This window comes from Silene latifolia, chromosome X (genome assembly GCF_048544455.1).
Source record: "Silene latifolia isolate original U9 population chromosome X, ASM4854445v1, whole genome shotgun sequence".
Lineage (NCBI taxonomy): Eukaryota > Viridiplantae > Streptophyta > Magnoliopsida > Caryophyllales > Caryophyllaceae > Silene > Silene latifolia.
The window spans coordinates 277,549,344-277,574,317 of record NC_133537.1 but is presented as its reverse complement, the minus strand read 5'-3'; the positions used below and the strand labels follow the sequence as shown (position 1 = coordinate 277,574,317).

The 24,974-nt window shown below is 37.0% G+C and overlaps 1 protein-coding gene across 2 annotated transcripts; it reads right to left on the bottom strand.

The window, feature by feature from the left end:
- Positions 1–3,735: 3,735 nt before the first annotated feature.
- LOC141616799 (putative serine/threonine-protein kinase SIS8) lies at positions 3,736–24,509 on the bottom strand. 2 transcript variants are annotated; one of them, XM_074433947.1, is made up of 17 exons: positions 24,495–24,509; positions 24,095–24,162; positions 21,224–21,574; positions 20,689–20,892; positions 19,632–19,820; positions 19,252–19,511; positions 17,053–17,166; positions 16,220–16,315; positions 11,582–11,668; positions 11,045–11,165; positions 8,943–9,231; positions 7,280–7,403; positions 7,178–7,197; positions 6,564–6,720; positions 5,569–5,857; positions 5,308–5,380; positions 3,736–4,002 (listed from the first exon to the last, which is right to left on the bottom strand). In XM_074433947.1, the coding sequence occupies exons 3-17, from the start codon at positions 21,452–21,454 to the stop codon at positions 3,920–3,922; spliced, it is 2,337 nt and encodes a 778-aa protein (XP_074290048.1). In that variant the 5' UTR covers positions 21,455–21,574; positions 24,095–24,162; positions 24,495–24,509; the 3' UTR covers positions 3,736–3,919. The 2 variants fall into 2 exon arrangements, with proteins under 2 accessions (XP_074290048.1, XP_074290047.1); XM_074433946.1 differs by lacking the exon at positions 24,495–24,509 and having other exon boundaries at positions 21,224–21,569; positions 24,095–24,416.
- Positions 24,510–24,974: the final 465 nt, after the last annotated feature.

The following is a 24,974-nucleotide window of genomic DNA, read 5'->3' as shown; positions in this document are numbered from 1 at the left end:
CGGCAGCGTAATAAAGTCAAATGTAACCTTTGGATTGGATGGGAGGGAGTATGTCTGTAGCAGAGATCGAGAATATGTCGTTATGATAAGCCTAATGTTGTAGCCTTAATTGAGCCTAATGATGTGGCCTTATTGAGCCTAATGATGTGGCCTTATTGAGCCAAGTAAAGAAGCCTTAATTGAGCTTAATGACGTGACCTTATTGAGCCAAATTTGTTCATTGAAAGAAATGAAAATATCTCATGAAAGTGAATATCTCATGAAAAGTCATGTGAGAATATGAGAGTCGTATATGCAAGAGTTTGATATGAGAAAAGAAAAAATGATATACGGGTTGAAATTTTGACATTCACACTATGGCCTGAAGTTCATAGTGTTTGCAAATAATGAAACTATGACTCGAAGTTCATAGTATTTACATATACAAAATTATGACCTGAAGTTCATAATGTTTACAGATATTAAAACTGTGGCCTGAAATTCACAGTGTTTGCAATTCACATTTATCATATGGTGATTATTAAAATTAGAATAAAACTCGGGGTTTATTCAATTGGCTGTCAACGGCATATAAAACTATGGCATATGAGATTTAATAAATTATGATTTTGTTGGAGAAAATTATGCCACCGGTCAGGTTAAACTTGATGTTCGAAATAGGCTAAGTTTGATTACGTTGAAAAGTAAGAAAATGAATGTAATAGATTGGGTCATGAAACTTAGAACCTAAGGGATTACCAAAAAGTAAATTCCTAAGGCTCGAATTGGATGTATGGTCTCTATTATTTTATATGAAAGCTTACATTTTCCCCAAAAAAAAAAATTATGCCACCGGTATTGGTAAAATACAAGGACATGATGTGTTTATTTTAAAACACTAATGTTCCATATGGAATAGGACATTTACTTTAGTCCTGAAATAAAAGTGATCATGTGACCAATATATGATATCTAGAGAATGGTTGAACAGTACAACTAATTTGAGAGTTGTTGAATATTGTATCAACCTTGAAGGGAAAAATTAATTTGTAAGTTGAATTGTGGTCAATTTACATGTATCATCATGCTATACAACACATTAAAAGGATGTGATAAGCATGAGTCATCATTTTATTTATTGACGATTATAATTATTGGTCATATGAAAATACTCAAAGAGTAATATATTCCCCATTGGAATATTGACGAGTCTTGCTTACATATATGAGACATTTATTGTGTCCTATGTCTATGTCACATCATTTGTCTGGCCGGATAGACAAATCTTAAATTGAGTTTATATGATACATATATTGCTAACTAGACGATTAGCATGAGAAATATAATCAACTAAAATGTGGTATGTGATACGTGATTGACACACATTCTATTCTCATGAAAGATTGCCATAACTGAGAAAGTTGACATGAAATGGCTAAGATGTGACAGTTCAGGCCATCCGGGTTCTTATTACATATCACCCGTTTTGATAAACCTGAAGTTTACCCTAAGGAAAATATAAGTGTTGAAACTCTTTCGTGTAAATTTATTAAAGGCAAGACATTACACGAAGACTGAGTATATTTAATATTGGAGATCACAGTTTGATTATTATATGGAATCGTTAGTCTCTGAAAAGGGCATTGTAATTCAGCACATTTAAAATCCAACTGCATTATATGTTACTCCCCCAAAGATTTTGTTAATGTACAAAAATGCCCATATAAATTCTTATCAGTGATATGAGAAATTAAGGTCTAAGGTGGTTATGGTTTTTACCACTTTAGGGGGAGAATGATAAGGAAAAGCTGGTAAAAACAAACAAGTAAATTATCCTCAACTGAACCTGAAGTTCAGTGGTTTGTTTTCAATATGAAATACATCAAGTAGAGGTTCACGGAATTAGAAATGATGGTATTCATTTGGTTATGATACCACTTTTATCACCTTATCAAAATGTGATATGTTACATTAAAATCTATGATTTAATTATAGATAGTTTAGCCCTATATGTGGTATAGCGAGTTATACATTAGTCATAGAAAATATATGTAATGAAAAATTAGATTCTTGCCAAATTGAACAATAAAACACACGTGAAATATAGTGTGCGAGTCATATCGGTTCACATATTTCTAGTAATAAGAAAATGGCAAGTTTGGGCAGTTGGTGCTCCTATGGAGTAAAGAAATTTGGATGTCCCGAAAGTGACATAAATATCTGAATGATAATAGATAGCCTATATAGAAAAGGAATGGTACCAAATATATTCAGTTATCATTGATCAGTACTGACAATATCACAAGATATTGAAATTATATCGATATGTTTAAGGAACCGATATGCATTTGCGCGTGGAAATTAATGGACTAGAAAATGGGGATCTTATAAGTAAGTCCAATTTTGATTGTCGACATATAATCTATGATTATAAATGAGCTCATGGACTAGATGTCCACTATTGACCTGAAGTCAATTGAAGTTATGAATATTGGAAAAGAAACTATACAGTTTGCATTATCGAGTCATCATCATGTGCATTTAGAGATTTAGTTCATCATTTGCATATTAATTAGTTTTATTTTATATAAATTATTGCGTTGTTATATAACTGTTATTTAGAATTAGTTTTATAACATATGTATGAACATGTTTTATAACATTGTTTTAAATGGATAAATGTTTAAAAAAGGAGAAATATTATCTTATGAGATACTTCAACGAGGATAACTCCCTATAGGAGCCTCTTGAGTTTTGGGAACTCATGATTATATATGAACTTCTACGACACGATTGAAATATTATCGTGATTATTTCCAAAATGGAATATTTAAATTCATGTAGAGTTTACTTGAAGGAAATTACTATTGTCTCAACCTGAAGTTTGAGCATATGAGAATAATGTTTTAAATGATCTTCATGCTAAACATGTGAAATTAGTTTATGGTCCAGAAGTACCATAACGATTGGAAAATAATGTAGTCAAAGTCTACAATAAGAATGTCAATCCATTCGTATTTGTTTTATATATATGAACTTCTACGACACGATTGAAATGTTATCGTGATTATTTCCAAAATGGAATATTTAAATTCATGTAGAGTTTACTTGAAGGAAATTACTATTGTCTCAACCTGAAGTTTGAGCATATGAGAATAATGTTTTAAATGATCTTCATGCTAAACATGTGAAATTAGTTTATGGTCCAGAAGTACCATAACGATTGGAAAATAATGTAGTCAAAATCTACAATGAGAATGTCAATCCATTCGTATTTGTTTTAGCAAAGAAAATCGCTCAAAAGTATTGGAAGATTTATTCAATAACCAATCGTTGGTTGGCGTAGTGGTAGCATGGGGCTGCGCTTGGTAGGGAGGTCTGCGGATCGATCCCCCACAACTGCGATTGTGAGGGGTTTAAATACCGTAATCCTTGGACACGCCCCGAAATCCGGATTAGTCGGTCCAATGTGGTTCGAATTACCGGATGGTTTAGACCAAAAAAAAAAAAAATTGAATAAGAATACAATTTTGTCTCCCTTACTTTCGCTCTAACTCTTCTCTACAATTCTCTCTTCCCTAAATTTCAACAATTTGTAATTTTTCCCTAATAAAAATCTGGTTTTCAATAACTAAAATCTTACAATATCAGTCTCACTCACTTTAAAAGTACTTGATGATTTTATGCTTTAAAACATGAAAAAACTTCATAGAAAATAATTAGCAAATAGTAATTTACGGATAACAACGTTCAAAATTCGCCAAAAAGTAGTTTCTCTTCTCATTTCGAATTTGTGATCAGTCTTCTCATTTAAAGCTGTGATCCATCGTCTCTCTTTATAGTACAAAATTTGCAACTTTTGAGGAGTTTACAACACAGGCCGCGACATCAAGGCAACATCCTTTGCGGTTCTCTAAAATACTCTATACAGTAATCAGAACTAGTTGACTGCATACTCACAGTCTAGCAAGCGAGTCAGAATCTCCTCGCTGCTTGGTCGTTCTTGTGGTTCTGCCCAGCAATCTGCATTGGAAATCAAGCAAGCAATTAAGTTGCGAAAAGGAACGCTCATAAGGAGCACACAAGCAATTTGTTTCACTACGGAATTACTTCTATACTACTATTACTTCCAACATTTCCCTTTGGTTACAAATCACATGTCAACATGGTAGTTTTTCCAACGACACTTGCACACTATATCAGGCCAAAAATAATAAACAAGATAGCCGAGACCGACACTCTGAAAAATATATTGTTTATATCTTCCTTGTAACGGGTATATCCATCACAAGCTTGCGACGGGTCAAATACTACCCACATGGGTAGATAAGACAAAACAGAATGTTACTCCCTAGGCAATTTGCTTTTGTCTTATCTCCCCATTTGGGTAGTATTTGACCCGTCGCAAGCTTACAACGGATATGCTCGTCACAAATGAGAATTTGTGAAACACATTATACTCCAAGTAAAAAAAAACTAGTTGAGTCAATATACTATATTATTCTGATAGAGTTATTAGTCTTAAAATTAAACCTATTGTTTATTTTTTTTACATATAAATCTTATACCCAGAAAATAATTGGCCTCCTGTAAGACGGTCTCACATGTGAAATTGTAAGAAACGGGATATATGATTAATAAGGGCGTGATACTTGTAATGAAAAATTAACTTGGTTGTCTAACTGAAATACTCTGTGAGCCATCTCTTTTGAAAATGTGTAAGTCATCTAAATGCTTACTTTGCAAAAAAATTCGTCTCAGTTCGAGCCAATTACACATGTTATTCAAGTCGGCTTGAAAGGACGGAGTACATATAATTTTTGGGTAACAGTGCGTCTTGCTTAAGACCATTGCTTTTGGTCTGAAATAAGACGGACAACATGTTATCATTTGACAGTAAAATGTTTGTATTTTTCTGATAACATGTTACCATTATTTTTCCCACTATTTTCAGGGTAAAAAGTGACACCTCTAGTGATAACATTTTGTAGATTCACTGTTTACATTTTATTAAAAAAAATGGCAACATTTTGTCGGTCTTATTTCAGACGGGAAAAGTGCCCGTCTGAAATAAGATTTTGCGTTTGGGTAAAAACAGTTCGGGCCAAGTTGGGCCACGGTTCAAGATTTAGGGGCTCATACGAATCAACTTAAACAGTCGTTCGCGTCATAAAGATTTACTCCACAACAATCTAGACCAGATTTTCTATCTTAAAATCAAACGAACTTTGGAAGAATGATCGTCCAATAATGGCTGACCAGCGGACAAATTCCAGTTTTAGTCATTTAGAAGGAGGGGACGTTTATAAGACAACAGTTAACCCATACCTGAAATTATCCGACCAAGGGGACCTTCAGGAATTTCCAGACGTGATCCCTCGTGAGCAACAGTGTAAACCACCTACAGCAACGAGTCAAGCTCCGGCTTTAATACAAAGTGGTACTTAACAACTATATGGCTAAAACAGAAGTTACATCTTGTAATACTCGGGTATTTTCTCATTTGGGGACTAATTTTCGGTTGATGGGTTGGTCATATATAAGAATGTCTCACTTAAGCATTGGGCTAAAAAAACTGGCAAGAATTACCCTTTCTGGAGGAGTACCCTTCCACGGTCTGCTCAGAGTGCAAAGCTCCCACATGATCACCCCGAGACTAAAGATATCACACTTTTCTGTGAAGGGTTCATTGCGGATGAGTTCAGGAGCCATCCATTCAGGAGTCCCTGCCGAAGAAGAGTCTTTAATGGGAGATTCCGTCATTATCCTCGACAATCCAAAATCACAGATCTTCACTATCCAATGCTTGTTCACAAGACAGTTTGCACTCTTCAAATCACGGTGAACAATCTTCATTCGGTGAATGCACATCAACCCTCTAATTTGCAACAAGATCAACTAATAATTACAGTACATTCTGGATATTAAACATTGTGCACGTGTGCGTAGAGTAGCAATTTGAAGAATTTAATGTCCAAGCACAAGCTTTTAATAGTGTGTCAATTCCTGTCCTTAGGTTATTAACCGCTGAATCTAAATTTGGGTTTTCATTTCGAATGGAGCAATAAAGAAAATGGCTCACTAAATTGACCGCACTTTTCTTTATTGTGATGTATACTATTCTCTATGCCAAAAATATCTTCTTGTTAACATAGGAGCAAGGTTACACTACATCCAACTCTCCTACCTCCACCATTAGCAGAAGCCTAGAAGCCTTTGAGACACTGGGTGATGTTCCAACGTCAAATTCAACATGTCATAGATCGATCTTATCATGAAACTATGTAAGAATTGTCAATCGTATTTTTCTACAAATTGATCATAGAAAAGATGACACGCCCACCCACGAAAACACACGACGCCTGGATAAAATACTTCTCATAAGTCACGACTGATTTCGTTATGTATGTTTAGTAGTACATTCAAATTAGACACTTAAGGCAGAAACTTTGCACAATGTCCTGCATGCATGATTCTTTGAGGGTTCATCCCATTATTCAATATCATAACACTAGAAAAGTGTATCTATCAGAATAAACAGGACTGGAAGTTAACAGACAGAGCAATCAGAGTTTCAAACTGACCTGCAAATGTCACGTAGCATTTTCAATTTCCGCCTCCAGCTAAGTTTCTTTTTCTGGCCACTTGAGTGGATCAAATAATACAACGAACTCAGTTCCATGTACTCTGTGACCATTGATAAGTGCGGGGGTTTTGTGCAAGCGCCAAGAAACAATATAACTGCAATAAAGATCAGCAAATGGTAAGCAACAAAACATAATTAGCCAGATCGAAACCAAGCTCACTGGAACCAGTTATTAGGTATATGAAAAACCTAACATGGTACCATAGATCACACCCATTTTAGGTCTGTTAGTTTTTACAACCTGGTCATAGTTTACTTAATCTTGGTTTGACCTCCAGCGGCGGACCATGTGAAAATATGAAACGGCTAGGTTTGAACCTGTAGGCTGTAGCCTCGAGTTATAACTTTTACTTAACCACACTAACAGTATTACTCTTAGACTATATGGGTAAAATACAATATATATTATTATTTTCCTCTAGATGATAGGAAGCTGCGCCCAGGGAAGGGCGGCATAAAAAGTCTGTCCTAGTTACATCTCTTCCATATTCACATTTCATGGATTTCCGAAGGACAGTGATAGTCTCTTTTCCAGCAAGACTAGAGGATTACCATTTGGATGTCGAAGACGGCTGTGGCAACACAGAAGAAAACCTGGAGTCAGACAAATGATAAACAAAAGTTCTTCATGACAAGCAAATAAACAAAACTCACCTAAGAATACATATCTCATTGCAAAAATCCTCCATGTTTTCAGAAGTCAAATCTTGCTCTAGGAATACTTTGATGGCAACATCAGTCCCCTTCCACGTTCCACGGAATACCTCCCCAAAAAACCCTAAAAATTAAATGGAGACAATTCGGTTAGGAGCAGCAAAGGACTATTGTTAGCAAAACCCAGTAGGAACCCTTGTGTGAATGCACACTCTGGCGAATAAACATCTAGCAAAGCAGTTCAAAGGTTTCTTTTAAAAATAATGCTTTCACTACATAATATCTCTTTTTACATGTCAAAGTCTTGTTTCTACAATAAGTAAATGTTCACACATAGCACAATTACAGAAAACATAATAAAGATTTCCAACCAGAAGGAACTTGAACAGGCTGCTACCCGAACAATAATAAAACAGACTCCATAAGCGAAAACTCATTGCACAGAGCCATTAAAATAAGTTAATATGAATCAGGTGACAAACAATGATAGCCATAAAAATAAGTAAAGAAACCAGACCTAAAGTAGATTATATTCATTATTCAATAGTGAAACAGATTAGTTGGTTAAAATCAGTTATACACGTTAAGTGGATTCAGTTTAATTATTTACAAACAAGAAAATTTTATGACCAGGTTTACTATGCATGAGCTCTTTATGTAAAGTGGGAATTGAAGGTGCTTTGAACACGATCATGGGCTAGAAATATCTCTTATTACCCCAAGCATCCAAGTGTCATGTTCTAACCCGTTACCACTAGACCTGTCATTTCGGGTTCTGGTAAAATACGGGGTGGGTCTATTTCAGGTTTGTACGGATCGGGTTTATACGGGTTCTGGGTCAAGTTAAGGTTAGAAGCGGGTCAAATTAACGCCTTTTTACAAATGTTTACTTTTTTAGTTATAACTATAAACATATAGTTATTCTTAATTTTTATAATTATCTACTTTAATATATGATATTAGTAAGAATAAGCATATTTGTTGAATATATTCAATATCGCAACAATATACGAAATATTGAATATCAGTTGTTATGTGTACGTGAATACGTGATAGGCAATGACTATATTTATATGGTAATCATTTAAGTAATTAATCATGTGGTAAAACTATGCTTTAAAACAATACAAACATGTTTTATATCAAAATTTTGAAAATTGAAATTACTATTTTTCTTTTATATTATTTTTATTTGCTTTAAATAGAAATTATCAATAAATTTACCTATTTACGGGTCCGGCTTTACCCTAAATGTACAGGTTATTATCAAGTCGGGTCGCTTTCGAGTTCGGGTTGAAAAGAGCCGGTTATTTTCGAGCAGGTTTCAGTCGGTTCGAGTCGGGTCATCTTTTGACAGTTCTAGTTATCACTCTATTTTGATTTTTATCATCCTGCCAGTGAAATGGCCCAAATGTAATGGATAAGCATGTCCTCCAAACATGCCATTGCATGTCCAGTAGATTCTCATTTGGAAAAAAAATCATGAATGGGAAACACAAGATCGGGTACATTACAGTAACAGCCACATTCATGGTTGAGAAGCTAAAATAAGTCCAAACTTACACCTGCATTTAAAGGCCATCTACAAACCATTCGTCAAATCACATTTTGTTCGACACCATAAGAAGCTCAAACATAGAATGAAAGATGAATAGAACCATACCGATGCCAACACGAACTCCGACAGTCAGTTCAGAGAAATCAATATTCCACTCTTCATAAGGAAGCAGGGACTTGTCATGAAAACGCGTTTCCAAAATCTTATTCCACGCTAAGACCATTTCGTTGGATGGAGCCTGTTGTGATGCTCTATTTCTTTCAGGAGTTGGACTCCAATATTCATGAGGTGAGGAAGGCAGGGATACCGCCTTCTGAGAACTTTGCTGACCATGATGAGAAGCAGATATGGCTCCGGAAATCACATCTCGATTCCCAAGATGAAATCTTGAAAACTGAATTGAATCCAAACAACCAAAATTATCAGATCAAGGATACATATAGGGAATGTCTGATCACAACAGTTAATGGAATCAAAACATCCCAAAAGACTTCAATATATGGACCATCGGTTTATATACCAAATATTAGCTACCTTTTCAGCTATTTTGTCAAACATTTTAAAGTTAATCAGCTAAGTTATCACTTTTAATTTTAGCTACCTTTGCAGCTACTAGTTTTACCAAATCAAACCTTAATAGGGAAAAAAGAGCAAAACTAAAGTGAAGCCAACATTAGCCAAAGACATCATATGTACACTAGCTAAAGAAAATCATGAGAAGCCGACATAAATATGAGAGGAAAGCTACTCCATCTAATAATGGTTTCACAAGCGAATATTCCAGGGAAATAAAATTCCCTTCAAACTCTAGCTCGAAACCAATAAGATAACCTTGTTCTCAAACTGAACTCAAATCATAACCAGTTTCTTCCAAAAAAAAGGCTCAAACACCTATTGCAGCACCAAAATATTACCTCATCCTTTACAACGGAATACAGCCAACTATAAGTATTATTACTCCCAAAATACTTCTATTTTCTCATTACTTTCTTTTTGGGAAGGTTTTTAATTTCTTCCCATTTCACTTTCTTTCGTTTGTAGCAAAAAAATTTATGGCATTTCTTTCCCTCATCCCTAGACGACCCACAACTTTCGGAATTTGGACCACCATGGCAGATTGGCAGCCAAAACGATATCCTTTCTCCCTGACACACCCACCAGACATCCATACTCCACTGTCGACAGCTCATAACACCAGCCTCCTTCGAAGTTCTCATCCCTCATTACTGGTTTTGTGAGTGGTTATAAGAGTGGCTTTGTAAGTTTTATGGTAGATTCAGGTGGTGTTGTCAGTTGGGTAGTGGGGTTGTGTGGTTCTGGTGGTGGTTTGAGGGGCGGTTTTGTGGGCCGCATAGTGTGGTAGTAGGTCATAGGTGGGTCGCAGCCAGTTGGAGTCAAGGTGGCTGGTGACTGGTTGGAGTTCGGGTGGTCATGGACTCATACGCGGTTTCAAGAGAGAAGAAGATAAGTGGGTTGGTGTTCGAGGAGAGCGAGGATGTAGAGAAGAGTGAGGTTGAGGTAACGGTATGAAGGGAGCAGAAAACATTACCCTACTGTCTGAAAGATCCACATATATAGCAAGTTAGGGATCATATTTAAGCAACTTTTCTACATTGATAAAAATATAGAGAGGTTATTTCTACATGACCTGTAATGAAAATTGTTGGGAGAAATAGGTCAACTAGATGCTCTAGTTTACAATATGGAGATAAGCTGAGTATGACTAATAGAAAATCTTATGGAGTAGAAGTAATTTTTTTTTTTATTCTAACCAGTAAGATTTATCCCTACAAAGAAACTTACATGGTTTATCAAATCCATGCTCTGGCCCAGTAATATTTTTTTTTTTACTCATCAGCTTAACCCTTCATGTTTTATAGAAGCACATTATGCACTCAGCCCCAGAGGCCCAACTGATAGAAGCTTAGGCATTAGTACAACTGTACGAATGCGAGTATTTAAGAGCCGAGAATCGTCAAAATTGTGAATAAAAAAGAAGAAAGAAAAAATGCCGTAAGGTGAAACCGGAAACAGAAAGCAGGGATGTACAACTCAATTATTAAAACAAATACATTCATAATTCTAAATAACATAGACAAAGGTACATGTCATAGCTAACATGTATGATGCAGGTTCTATTGAAGTCAAAGATGCAAAAGCGCGATCAAATCGTTGAAGCGGTTAGAAAGTCAAATCAACATACTTACATTACTTTCAAAAATGGCACCGTTGTTTGTATCGCTTGGGGACGTTGGAAGCGATCTATCCTCACCCTGTTCTTTCAAAAGGCGATTTTGTTTCAATATCTCATTCATATCTCGTACAGCCCTACAAAGAGTTGTACACCCTACCAATTAATATAATATAACGACAAGTATAAGCCAACTTTAAGCTAAAAACAAAACAGTAACATGAAGGTCGGGATTCTATCAGAGAATGCAAGCTAAAACCAGCAGCCAGTCTCTGAATATGAAAGAAATAGGTCAAAAAGGACAATTATGATCACCTAAAATAACACATGACTAGTTAATTTTGGCCATCGTATAACAACCCTTTGATAGTCAGAAACTACTAATACATCATGTATTCGTGACTCATGGCGCTACAGTTTTCATAACAGTCGGATATTTACACCACCACATTTAGACAAAATCACATCAACTCACCACATAACTCTTCAAATTCAGATAAATATGAGAAGATTCATCATCAATAATTAAGTGTAGAAATCAGAAAGCACCCACCTCACAATATCATCTCCGATTTCTGGAGTAATGCTGATGCTTCTCCGCCGCCGTCTGCGAGCTTCTGGTGGTGGTGCACCTGCTGATCTGTACAGATGAGCCAAAAGCTTAATAATACCTACATTTCAAATTTATAGTCCGCAACTGACTTTATTTGTCATGTTTGATTCATAAAACTCCGCTTGTGAGTGTTGTTTCGGGCATTCAGTGCCGGTCCCAAGCCCGGATAAAGGAGGAGGGTTGCGGTAGGTCTGTGGCAGCCAGCATAAAAACGTCACATTTTATGGACATGAATCGGAATTTGAACATCGTTGGGGCATCTCCTCAGAAGCGACGCGCTGCACTTCTTAGACCCGGGTGTAGTGAAAAGTATGTGAGGGTTGCTAGGTCGTCGCCCGGAAGCGATGCGACATCTTTATACCTGGGGGTGGTGTCAAATAGGCAAGGGTGCACTACATCTTCTAGACCCGGGTGTAGTAAAAAATATGCAAGGGTTGTTAGGTCGTCGGCCGAAAGCGACGCGCCACCTCAAAGTATGGGTGTGGTGTCAAATAGGTTTGGATCGAGGAAGCATGGTCAAGAGCGGGTAAAGAAATTAGGGCATGACTTTAGGAAGGGTAGTAGGTTACGCTTTAGTACTTGGAATGTTCGCTCTTTGAAAGGGAGATTAGCTGAGGTAGGGGAGGTTATGAAAAGGAGGAGAGTGCATATAATGTGTCTACAAGAGACAAAGTGGGTCGGAGATAAAGCAAGGGTGATAGCGCCTTGGGGTTATAAGCTTTGGTACACGGGTAAAGACAAAAGTCGTAATGGAGTGGGTATTGTCATTGATAAAGATTACATCGATGATGTGGTAGAAGTATCGAGAAAAAGTGACAGGATTATGAGCATTAAGCTTGTAGTCGGGGATGAGGTGCTGACTGTTATAAGTACTTACGCAGCTCAAGTAGGATTGGATGCTTCTTTTCGACGAGCCTTCTGGGAAGATCTGGAATAGGTTGTAGAACGAGTCCCTATTGGAGAGAAATTGATCATTGGTGGTGACCTCAATGGGCATGTGGGTACTAGTCGAGTTGGATTCGAGAGCATTCATGGGGGTTTTGGGTTCGGGGAGAGAAATGAAACAGGAAGTGACATATTAGATTTTGCTTTGGCATATGACTTCGGTATAATGAACACTTGGTTCAAGAAAAGGCATTCTCATTTGGTGACTTATAGGAGTGGAGGAAATGCTAGTCAAATTCACTTCCCTTTGGTAAGGAATGGGTGGAGGAAAGAGTACGCCGATTGTAAGGTCATACCCGGGGAAAGTGCCGGAACACAACATAGACTAGTGGTGCTTGATTTTCGGGGTAAGAGAGACTTGAGGAAGAGAAAGATAATCGGTGAGGCACGAATCAAGTGGTGGAAGCTAGAAGGGGAAAACCAACAAGCGTTTTTGGATAAGGTCGGAAGTAGCGATATTTGGTTCGATTGCAAGGAGAAAGATATAGATGCAACGTGGGATAAATTGGAGTATGTTGTAAAGGATTTGGCGAGGGAGGTGTTAGGGGAATCTAAAGGATCTTGGTGGAACGATGAGGTCAGACAAGCGATAAAGAAAAAACGTGAATGCTATAAAGTTTTGGGGAAATGCATGAGTGATGAGAACTTTGAAAAGTACAAGGAGGCTAGACGAGCCGCTAAAAAGGCAGTGCGTGATGCGAGGGCAAGAGTTAACCAAGTGTATGCCAGGTTGGACACGAGAGAAGACGAGAGAAGGAGAGAAGGATATCTATAAACTGGCTCACATAACAGACCGAAAGACGAGGGATATTGGGAGAGTTAGGTGTGTGAAAGATATGGACGACAAGGTTGTGGTTCAGGATAACGAAATAAAGGCTGATGGAGTTTTTGCTTTGATACTTTATTCAATGGACATCAGGAGCAAGGTTTTGGGGATGTAGAAGTAACACGAAGCATGGTAATCGGGAATTTGTGCGTAGAATACAAAAGAGTGAAGTTAGAAAGGCGTTGAGGAAGATGGGGTCAAAGAAAGCAGATGGACCGGATGGTATACCCATAGAAGTTTGGAGGTGCTTCGGGAGAAAGGAATCGAATGGGTAACCATGCTCTTCAACAAGATTTGGAGGAGCAACAAGATGCCATCAGCTTGGAGGAGAAGCACTCTTGTCCCTTTGTACAAGAACAAAGGTGATGTTCAAGAGTGTTCCAATTATCGGGGAATTAAACTTATGAGCCATACGATGAAGTTATGGGAGCGGATAATCGAGCAAAGGCTTAGGAAATGTGTAGACATCTCGGATAACCAATTTGGATTTATGCCTGGGAGATCGACTATGGATGCGATTTTTATCATGAGACAGTTGGAGCACCATCGGGACAAGAAGAAAGACTTGCATATGGTTTTTATTGACTTGGAAAAGGCATATGATAGGGTACCGAGAGAATTACTTTGGTGGGCTTTGGCGAGAAAGGGCGTGTCTCGAAAATATATTACCTCATAAAGGACATGTATGAGGGGACTAATGCAAGTGTTCGCACTAATGTTGGGAGAACGGAAGAATTTCCCATTACCATCGGGATGCATCAAGGTTCCGCACTTAGTCCTTTTCTCTTTACTATAGTTATGGATGAGTTGACAAGGGATATTCAGGACGACATCCCTTGGTGTATGTTGTTTGCCGATGATATTGTGTTGATTGATGAGACGAAAGAGGGGGTGGAGAGAAAGTTGGAATTGTGGAAGCATACTTTAGAGACTCGTGGGTTTAGGCTGAGCAGGAGTAAGACCGAGTATTTGAGGTGTTAGTTCACTAACGTGGCGGGGTCGAGATCGACAAAGGCGGGGAGTATTATTTTCGATGGGAATGTTGTTGAGGGGTCAGATTTCTTCAGATATCTAGGATCTATTATTAAAAAAGATGGGGAGTTAGACGAAGATGTGGCTCACAGAATTAATGCGGGATGGTTGAAATGGAAGAGCGCTTCAGGGTTTTTGTGCGATAAAGATATGCCCCAAAGATTAAAGGAAAAAATTTATCGCACGGCAATTAGGCGTGCCTTACTTTACGGTTCCGAGTGTTGGGCCGTTAAACATTGTCACATTCAAAAGATGAGTGTGGCAGAGATGCGTATGTTGAGGTGGATGTGCGGCCACACAAGGAAAAATCGATTAAGGAATGAGGAGATTAGGGAAAAGGTAAAAGTGGCGCCAATAGAGGACAAGATGATGGAAAATCGACTAAGATGGTTTGGCCATGTGAGAAGGAGACCTATGGACGCACTAGTTAGGAGGCTGGAGACTTGGAGAACAGAAAAGGTCCCTAGGGGTAGAGGGAGACGGAGACAGACATGGTTAAGAGTGATAGAGCACGATATGAGATTTCTGGGGCTTGAGGAGAGTATGGTGACGGAGAGGGCACAATGGAGAGAAATGATACATGTGGATTTTTAGTATTTGCTGTTATTTGACAATATTCAGTGTTTTTATTTAATTTTTAAAAGAATTTATTTGTTCTTCTCTCCTTTATTACACCTTTTTTACCAACCACTTTCTTATATATTTTACTTGGTTTACTTTTAAGGTATTCCAGATCCTTAACTTCTACTTCGGTTTTCACAATCGTTTTAATCTTTATTCTCGATTTAAATTTTAAGTTTTTTATAAAAGAAATCCGGAATTCGATTTTAAAACCTATAAGTTTACCTTGACTTTGTATTATGTTTCGCTCTTTTGTTTTTCATTTTTCCCTTTTCTATTTTTTCCGCATTTTGAGGTGTGCGTTCACCCATGGACGGTTCTAAAGGATGATTCATGTCAGCCGACCCCAAATCATTTTGGGATTAAGGCTCTGATGTTGTTGCTGTTGTTGTTGTTGTTTGATTCATAAAAACAACTATTTTTATACTCTCTTTTTCATATGGGAAGTCTTTCTCACATTAAGAGACACTCACTTCTCTCTTCAATATCTCTCATAACATATGAGATTTATGCTTTCAGTAAAACATTTCCCATTATAAATCTAATGTTATAAGTTCCATATTTTTCTCGTACAAAATCTAAAGCCAAAGGACACCTCGACAAACTGAAACTGCTTATAATGTGAAATAGGTGGAGTATTATTGTTGCTACGAACTTGGAAGTATTGTAAATTGTAGCAAAGTTGGTCAAACTCCACGTTGTTTAATAAACAAAGTCAAATGGCGATAATATAGATGGGAAGAAGGGGAAGGAGTACTTTATTTCCTTTGAATCATTCGACGGCAACATCAATCTCAGTCACAGATCAAAGGAGTAGGAGGGGAACCGATAACATAAAAAAACAAATGTGGCCAGCTCCAACCTAACATGGCTTGCGTGCATTTTCTAATGTCCTCATAGCTTACCTGTTAGCCTTCTATGCACTATTCCCCTTCTCACAGATACTATATCCAAAATATCATAGAACGTACAGATAAGGGGACAAAAACAAACTGCCTTTCAGGGATGCCTTCTGAGGTGTACAATATAATATGCATATCACCATTCCCACACCAAGCAAATGTCCACTTATATAAATGCACGCCAAGTCACTGACTATGAAATCTATTTAAAAAGAATAAAATAACAATAGTTTCATTTATATAAATGCACACCTTGATGAACCGGCATCATGAGTTAAATCTCTCTGAGATTTTTTATCGCCGCCCAGCGTATATCTGTCACGCGATAGGAAGGAGGGATGCTCTGGACTGTAAACATAGAGACAATGAATCAGGGACACGAAAAGATAAGTAATGTGACAAACGACACATTCGACATGAGAAAGATGTGTGCATGATCACCAAACTCCAAACTATGAATCAGAGACACGAAAAGATAAATATCCAACGAGCCCATGGAGCAAAGAGAAATTGTGTAATCGACTAAAAAGAGAGAGAAACTGTTAGTTCATGGACATCCTACATGTTCAGCTTCTTTTGCTTTTCAACTTTCCCAAAAACAATAGGGGTGTGATACAGATACACTACAACACCGTTTCCTATGAGGCTATGAAGCAATAAATGTGTAATCAACTTCCATAAAAGCAGACCACTTGCTCTTTTATCTGTACTTTAAGTAAATCTTTGTGCCAATTTGGTTGGAGAAAAACACTTAGAAGTGGAGGACATAAAACACAAAAAATAGTATAGTTTGAAAGTGTAATTATTTGTAGATAAGATAATTCATGATAGTTTGAGAGAGTAATTATCCAAATCTCATTGTATATATGGGCGCCACATTTAGGATGTCTTTTGCGTATGACAGTTACCCACATTGTGTGTTTTTGTACATGGGCATCACTCCTTGGTGTCCATTAATATCTTAACCAAAAAAAGGTACTGTTTCAGCAACCATTGCTAGATACATATACAGATGTATAAATAGGAAAACACCGTTATGAACAGAAACAATCCAAACACTCTAAACAGAACCAACTATCAAGTACCTCAATATTCTGTCGATACCAGTTACTGATCTCAGCAACCTGTTCTGCAATGACAGACCAGGGGCTTTTGTGTCAAACCTCCTGGCAAATTGACCCGTCTCGTATTTCTCACCACTGGTGAAAGTAGACAAATATTGGTAAGCAAGATCCGTGTATTTGTAGATGTGTTAATATAATATAGTAGCAGACTAGATTGCACCGATACAGACTGGTGAAAGTAGACAAATATTGGTAAGCAAGATCCATGTATTTGTAGATGTGTGAATTTAATATAGTAGTAGCCTAGATTGCACCGATACGGACACGAGTACGGACATGGATACGAGATGGGCATGTGACACGGCACTCCAAATTTTGCAGGCCACAGACACGGGGAAAAAAATCAATATACATACTGAAATAAAGGGAATTGAAGCCTTCTATTCTATATCCAGCATATGAAACTTGGTCACTTAGATGACCACAAAGTCCTAAAATTATAAAACACATCAAATCTTATAAACTCAAATTCAAACATCAAGTCAAATAGCTTATACTACAACATAATTAATACTCCCTCCTAGTCGCTCATTTCTTCCCTCTTTCCTTTTCTGTGGTAGTCGGATTTTCTTCCCCCTTTCCTTTTTTGGAAGCTTTTGTGTGGTCCAAATTCATTTTCATGTGGGGTAGAGTGTTTTGTGTGATCCAAATTCATTTTCTTATTTCTTGTGCAAAATGGAAGGGGAAGAAATGAGCGACTAGGAGGGAGTATATAGTAGATTTTGGCAGTCTTTCACAAAAAAATAAATAAAAAAAAGGGTACTAGAAGGCAAAAAAAAGGTAGTCTCTCACAGGCTAAATAAAAGGTAGTGTCTAACAAAAAAAACTCTAATAATAAATATGGACACTAATGAGGATAACAAATAGTCACGAAACAGTTAGAAAGAACTAAGATGATTTGCTTGACTTTGAAAATTCTTTTAGTTTAAAGCATGTATGTTCCCTTTTGAAAAATATACATCACCTCAGATGATAAAAACCAAAACAACTTTTCCCGTAAGCTAGCTCTGTACATATATTTACTTCCGAGAAAACTACTGCTGTAATATTGACAAGGTTGAGATCCTACAGTATCCACCCCTTTATTCACAACTTCAATCTTATTACACACACCATTGTCTAATTTCGTACGCTAAATTGCTAATTGAAAAATACACCCTTCAACTTCCGAATTTTAGACTGAGTAGTATTTCCATAAGAGAAATTCCCGTGTCACTCAGTGAACAAAATGCATGAATAGGTTCCCCGTTGAAGATAAGAATGCATTTCTCAATTTGACGTCAAAAGTTTAATAACTGAAAATTACAAAGTTCTCCAAGAGATTTCATTGTCAAGCAAGAAAAGAATAATAGAAGAGAGCATGTATCAGAAAATCTCAGGACGAGCGCTTATAAGAAGTTCATGAAACTAAGGAGATTTTAATTTATTAGGAATTCCCTAGAACTTTAGATTTATTCGTTTGATAAACCTAAACTTTCACAGCTTATGCCTTATATTCTTGTATTAATTAATAAATTTCTGCTTTTTTACTTAACCGAAGAATCACTCATGGCTTACATAGTTTATTTTTTCACAAAATTTGAAGAGATAAGTATCCCACGCACTGTTTTCTTTAATACTTGCCATCCAAATCTCTAGTACTATGCCTATTTTTCCTCAACTGATTATACAGAACTGTTTCATAAAGGGGAAATCTTTAACTTTGGATCACAATGGACTAGAATACAGGTCCAGCATATCCTTAGTTACACCAAAGGTGTCTCTAAAATCAAAGCTCTCACATAAATCAGTCGCGTGACACAACTATAACATTGGAGTAGTTTCAAGCCATTTATAGCAGGGATTCATGTATTTGAACACCTAAAAAAAAGGCAATATGTTCTAACGAGGTCACAGCATTAATATCAATCGTGCACCTGCTTTATTGAGATTTTGGAGGTTACTGTGGCTGCATTTTTACGCAGTATCTGACACATCTATAACAGAACAACTAAGATCTGGTGGCAACAACCAAAACTGAGATTTGATACATGAAGGTGGTACAATAAGCTATAATGATGAACTTACCTACACAAATTCCGAAGCCTAAATTGCACATTAGTTTAAGAATTAATTGTTTCTATCGCGTACAGAATGACAAAGTAAAGTCGCTTCACTAACCTGTCTTGATCACCTCTATCAGAAAATCCACATAATGGACTATCGGGCTCCAGTGGAGAGTCACAAGAATCATTTTCTGCAGAGTCGCTCTCCCCTGCTGCTGAAATATGAGTCAAATAAATTGCCCTGGTGGATCGAGGCATCAGCTGTCCTGGAAATCGCATGAGATCAACCACAAGTTCCACTGAATTCAACACCACAACTACAGACATATGTTTATCCGAATCCGTGCACCCAATGGTCCTATCAGTGGGTAACCCCTAAGCATAAGAATATTAAAGAAAAGAATATCAGCATGGTGTCAAGTATATGACAACCTGAACCAAATTACTAGTTCAAAGAACTATTAATCAAACAATTTCAAAATGAACGAATCATACCACAATAAGTTTGCTTTCTAAACCTACAGTATCTGCCAGAACTTTGAATAAGATAGCACGTGGACGACAACAGCCGTATTTAATTTGGCCTAGCAACTGAACCTCTTGACTTAGGGAATTATGAGCTTTGTCTAATGGAGCTTTAACGGGACTGGATTCTGTAATAGGACGTTTGTACAGATCAGATACCTATTCAGAGAGTACAAAGGAAAATGATATTCAACATGGGAATATTGATGGTGGGAAAAAAATCAGTATATATAGTAACAAAAATCAAGAATACTGCTGAAAGCATGTCATCACAGACACATAAAGATGAGATTATCAGCTGACCAGCATTACCAAACAGAGATAAAAAAACAAAACTTGGACAAAGGTCTGACAAGTAACAAAAAGTAAAAGCATTACTCCACAGCCTGAAAGGCTTTCGCCATTGGAAAGAAAAGGGGGGTCGGAAAAAAAAAAAAAAAAAAAAAAAAAAAAAAAAAAAGCTATTTTCTATGACTCATAAAACAAGTTGCGTCAAGAATTGCATTACAGTAACCTCGACATGAGACACCTACTATCATGGAGTCAACGCCTACAGATTTTTTTTTTTTTAAAGGAAAACATACGAAAAAAGATAACATAAGGATCTGATGGTGATTTACAGTTTCTGATGATTTGTGTTAGCCCTTAGGCCTTAGCCGAAATTAATTGGAGTAAGACTATGATGTTACATATGACAGCTTTGCCTAGAGCTTAATCCCTTCACTACAGTTGTTAACCTTGTGTTTACGACTCGAAGAGGCTATTCCGGACGACCAAGGGAAATGAAAATTGCATCGAGAATTGTATCGAGCAACGCCAACTTCACAAATAAAAGAAACGCAGGCAATTTAATAATCAGTTTTGCTTTATTCCATCATGATTCAAAATCAAAGAAAAACGAGCCTTTAGCTACTTTGAAAGTGCAAACTTGTTGTATAAGATAAGGAATTTGAGATTAATCTCGAATAAAAAAAAGGTCAAAGATAATTGGTATAAACACTACAAAGTATTCTTAAAAGATTCTCACCAATCCAGCAATCTTTTTTATCACAGCTGCCAGATTTGAGTTTAATCCCTTCACTAGAGCTGTTATATATTGCTTCAGCATTTGAAGTTTTTTATCTTTATGTGCATCCACAAGAATAATATCAGCCCTGAAACCATCAGATTCCAAAGCAGAAAGCTCATCAAGAGTAGGAAGATTATCAAACATATCCCTCAGCCTCTTATCCTGCAAATCATTAAAAATCATCAGCCTTACCTCATCAACGATGACACAATTCCCAACTTTTTTATATTTCAAATGCCTTTTATTCCAAGCTTTAACAAAAAAAAAGAATATATAAATAACAGGATCACTTGGCAAATAGCAAAAAATTCTATCGTCCTTTAATTTCATAATATAATTTCAATATTGTCATATTTGTAACAACAACGACAAGGAAAAATAAGAAGGGAAAACGGGCGGAAAAAAAAAAAGAAAAACAAAAGTTACACGATAAAGACTTGAAAGAGTCAAAATACACTTTTAGCTAAAGAAGAAACAAGAATGTAATCCTTACCGGAACAACAGAATAAAATCCATTTGGTATAGGTTCAGAAAGCATTCCAGTGGTCCAGAGAATCTGAGATGCAGTCTCAGAAGAGAGCTCATGCTGTGCACAGTATGTACTTGCTTCTTTTTGAGAAGTCAGAGAAACAGACCCGAATTTCTCCGCTAACTCTGAAGCCCAACAGGTAGAGCTAGAAAGCCCTTGATCTGCTTGCCCACCGTCATCATGTATCTCCTCCATGTCGTCAAATGAACCTTGTCAACCCATAAATGAGCCTTTGGATTTAAATGGGTGTTCCAAACAGTGACTACCTTACTTAATATCTCGTTGCGTGCTTTCTATTATAGTGGATCACCTGCGCTACAAAGTAAGGATTAGTGAGATTAACACCTTCACTATTTTGCTACTGTTTCCAATTCTAATAATTTTCAAATATACACAAAGATAATATACTAAGATTTTGGAAGGTATGTTGGTCAATATTGCAGTAAAGTGCTACATAAGATTACAAGCCTCATGTAGTTTACACATAAATATTATTAAGAATGAAAGTTTGCTATGACAACATTCTAAAATTGAGCACATATTTAGCAGGATATAACATTCTGCTTTTTACTTTCCTCATCCAGTAATCAAATTTTCATTATAGTGACCAACTCCGAAACATCATATAAAAAAAATTGAAGCAAAACAAGCAGGTCACTAGAGAAAACAGGTAAGGAACCACATCTGCTATCATGAAACTTTACAGCTTGAGTGCCTGACAATCCAGTGACTATCTTAGCAGCTGATACTTTTCGAATACACCGACGCAGACAGCCAGATTCATCACTTCGGCATCTGTATTTCTGCTCTAGTTTACAACCAATATTCTAGAAACACTGCGCACAATAGTAACGTAACCCTATCACATACACGAAAAAACACCAATCTCATGTACACTTTCAGCAAGACCTCATGAAAACCTTGACCATGTGATTTACATATAGTATGATGAGTGTCTCCAAGACTTGGTCAAAATCACAGTAAGCTTGCCATATTTCATCTAAGCGATGAGGCATGCTAGACTATATGATCAAAATATCTCAAGAATGTGAATATGAAAAGTAATGTCTAGACTCTAGCGTGTGCTGCATCACAATAGCATAAAAGGAATACTATAACGTAGGTCGGAAAATAGTGCATGAAATGACATAACCACATCTATCATCAGCATCACCCTCCAGATACTCAGCAAGTTTGTTTCATAAGCCTTCATATTAAAAGCTAGACTCTATTAACTACTTATCTTATTTGGCTTTTGTTAGGCCTAGCAGTTAGCACCAATAACGCCATCAATGGTCCCTACTGTGGTTGACAAATGACAACACTTGACGTTGACATCATCATTCTCACTATGCCGAAAACATACAACGCTCAGACCCACACCAAGATTGTTCCATTGCATTCAAATTACGAATAAAAATAAAAATAAATATTGTTCCATAGCATTAATAAACCCTAAGAGCTTGTTTGGAGGAAAGGAAAGGGGGAGAGAGTACGGGATTTAAAATCTCTACTTTGGATAACAAATAAGGGTGGAGGAAAATGGAGGGGGAGGGATTCGGAGGGATCCATTTTCCCTCCTCCAAGCTAGATCAAAATCCCACCACCATAGGAAAGATTTGGACCAAAATTGTATCCAAACAACCATACCCCATTCTGCCTCCCCTTCCCTTCCCTTCCCTCCCTTTCCCTTCCCTCCTTCCCCCTTCCCTTCCCTTCCTTTCCTTTCCTTTCCTTTCCCTCCTACTTTGGTATCCAAACAAGTAGGGGTGTTCATTGGTCCGGGACCGGACCGGACCAAACTCTTTGGACCGAAGACCAAATAAGGGTTAAAAGGTGGACCGAGGACCGGACCATATTAATATTGGTCTGGTCTGGTTTGGACCAGAAAAACGCGTGGATCGGACCGGACCAAATGGACCAAAGTGGACCAAATATGATTGTCATGTACATGCCTATCATATAAAATTAGAACTTAAAAAGTTCGTAACGATCAAAATAAAAAACATTTTATTTTTACTAGATTTAAGTACATAATTAAACATCTTATAATACGTGTTAACAAAGTTAGAAAATAAAATCAATAATATTCCAATTTTAAAGATTCTTTTCTTATATAAGTTCGGTCCATGGTCCGGTCCGCGGTCCATTCGGTTTGGTCCAAGACCGGACCGAAGACCAAAGTAGAGTAAATAAGTGGACCATGGACCGGACCAAATAAACTGGTCCGGACCAAATGGTCCGGTCCGGTCTGGTCTTTGGTCCGGACCATTGAGTGAACAGCCCTACAAACAAGGCCTAAAAGCTAGCCAACAGATAAGGTAAGACCAAGACCACTGACGAAATCCAATATCGATAGATTAGAGCTAATCACATAAGGAAATCCACAAACAAAATTCACAAGATTTAATTCCAAACATCTAATCTATCGATTATCGTAGTGAATCTGTAGAAAATTCATCCATGCTGTTAGAGTAGTAGCATGATTGAGATGGTAATTCAAGTACATTTTTTACCACATACAGTAAAAAATACACTACACATAACTCTTGTGATCACTAAAAAACTAACTTTAACCAAAATTGAGATGGTAATTCTAAGTACATTTCCCTTAGCATAATTAGTTAGTCTTGTATAAGGCGGTTTTGCAACGGGTCTAATCACAAGAAAATTACAATATACTTGTGCCAAGACCGTCTTACATACTGCAGTTGACAACTTGCTCACCCAACACTCAATCGAATAAAGACCCACTTCATAAAATCAAGAAAATAACCAATTCAACTGATCAAAAACAGTTCGAAGTTAATAAAAAAGAAATGAAATTTATATTACCTGAAGATCCAAGAAACTGAATCACAATCACAATCACAATCACAATCTTGGTAGTGTCACGTACACCTCTAATTCAATCCAAAAACAACAACAAAATAAACAAATTACCCAAAATAAACAAAAAAAAAATACCCAGAGAATTAAATTGAAGAAAAATGGGGAATTCGATTTGAATGAAAAATACGGAAAGAAATGATTTTGTTGAAGAAAAAAAGAAAAGGATCGAATAACAAGGAAGGAAATGTGGAAAAATAAAAAGATTTTAATTAAAATTTAAATAAATTAAAGTTTAAACTAGAAGAAAAGCAAGGGTGTGAGTCACGTGCAATGTGTGTGAGAGAGAGAAAAAAAAAAGATGTTTCAAGTGGTGGACCCAAAAGAGGTAATCCCCGACATCCACCTGGTTAACTTGTGGTTCACCAACATCCACCCACCTTCCTCCGCGTCAGAATACCTTTTACTACCTTTTTTCTTTGATCTGAATACATTATTTCATCCATTCAATTTCCTAAAACCATCCCAAAGCCGGGGTTGAGTTAATTGGGTCATTAATATTTTTCTTTTTAATCACATCTTAATTATCTTGACTCACTTTCATCCTCATAAACAAAAGGTCACGACCTAGATCAGCAATCCAATTATTTTCCACTTTCCAGCCAATGAGAGAGTGTCACCTATCGGGTCACCATACTCAAGCAAAGGTAACATTCCCTTTATTTTGATGGTTGTCCTTTTTTACGTTTCCAGTCAATGGGAGAGTGCCACCTACCGGGTCACCAACTTAACTGAAGGTCATCAATTGACCCTGAGTACTTCAAGGTCACCAAACAAGGTCATGACCCAGTCGGTGACCTTGCTTGGGTATGGTCTAAAGGTGGCA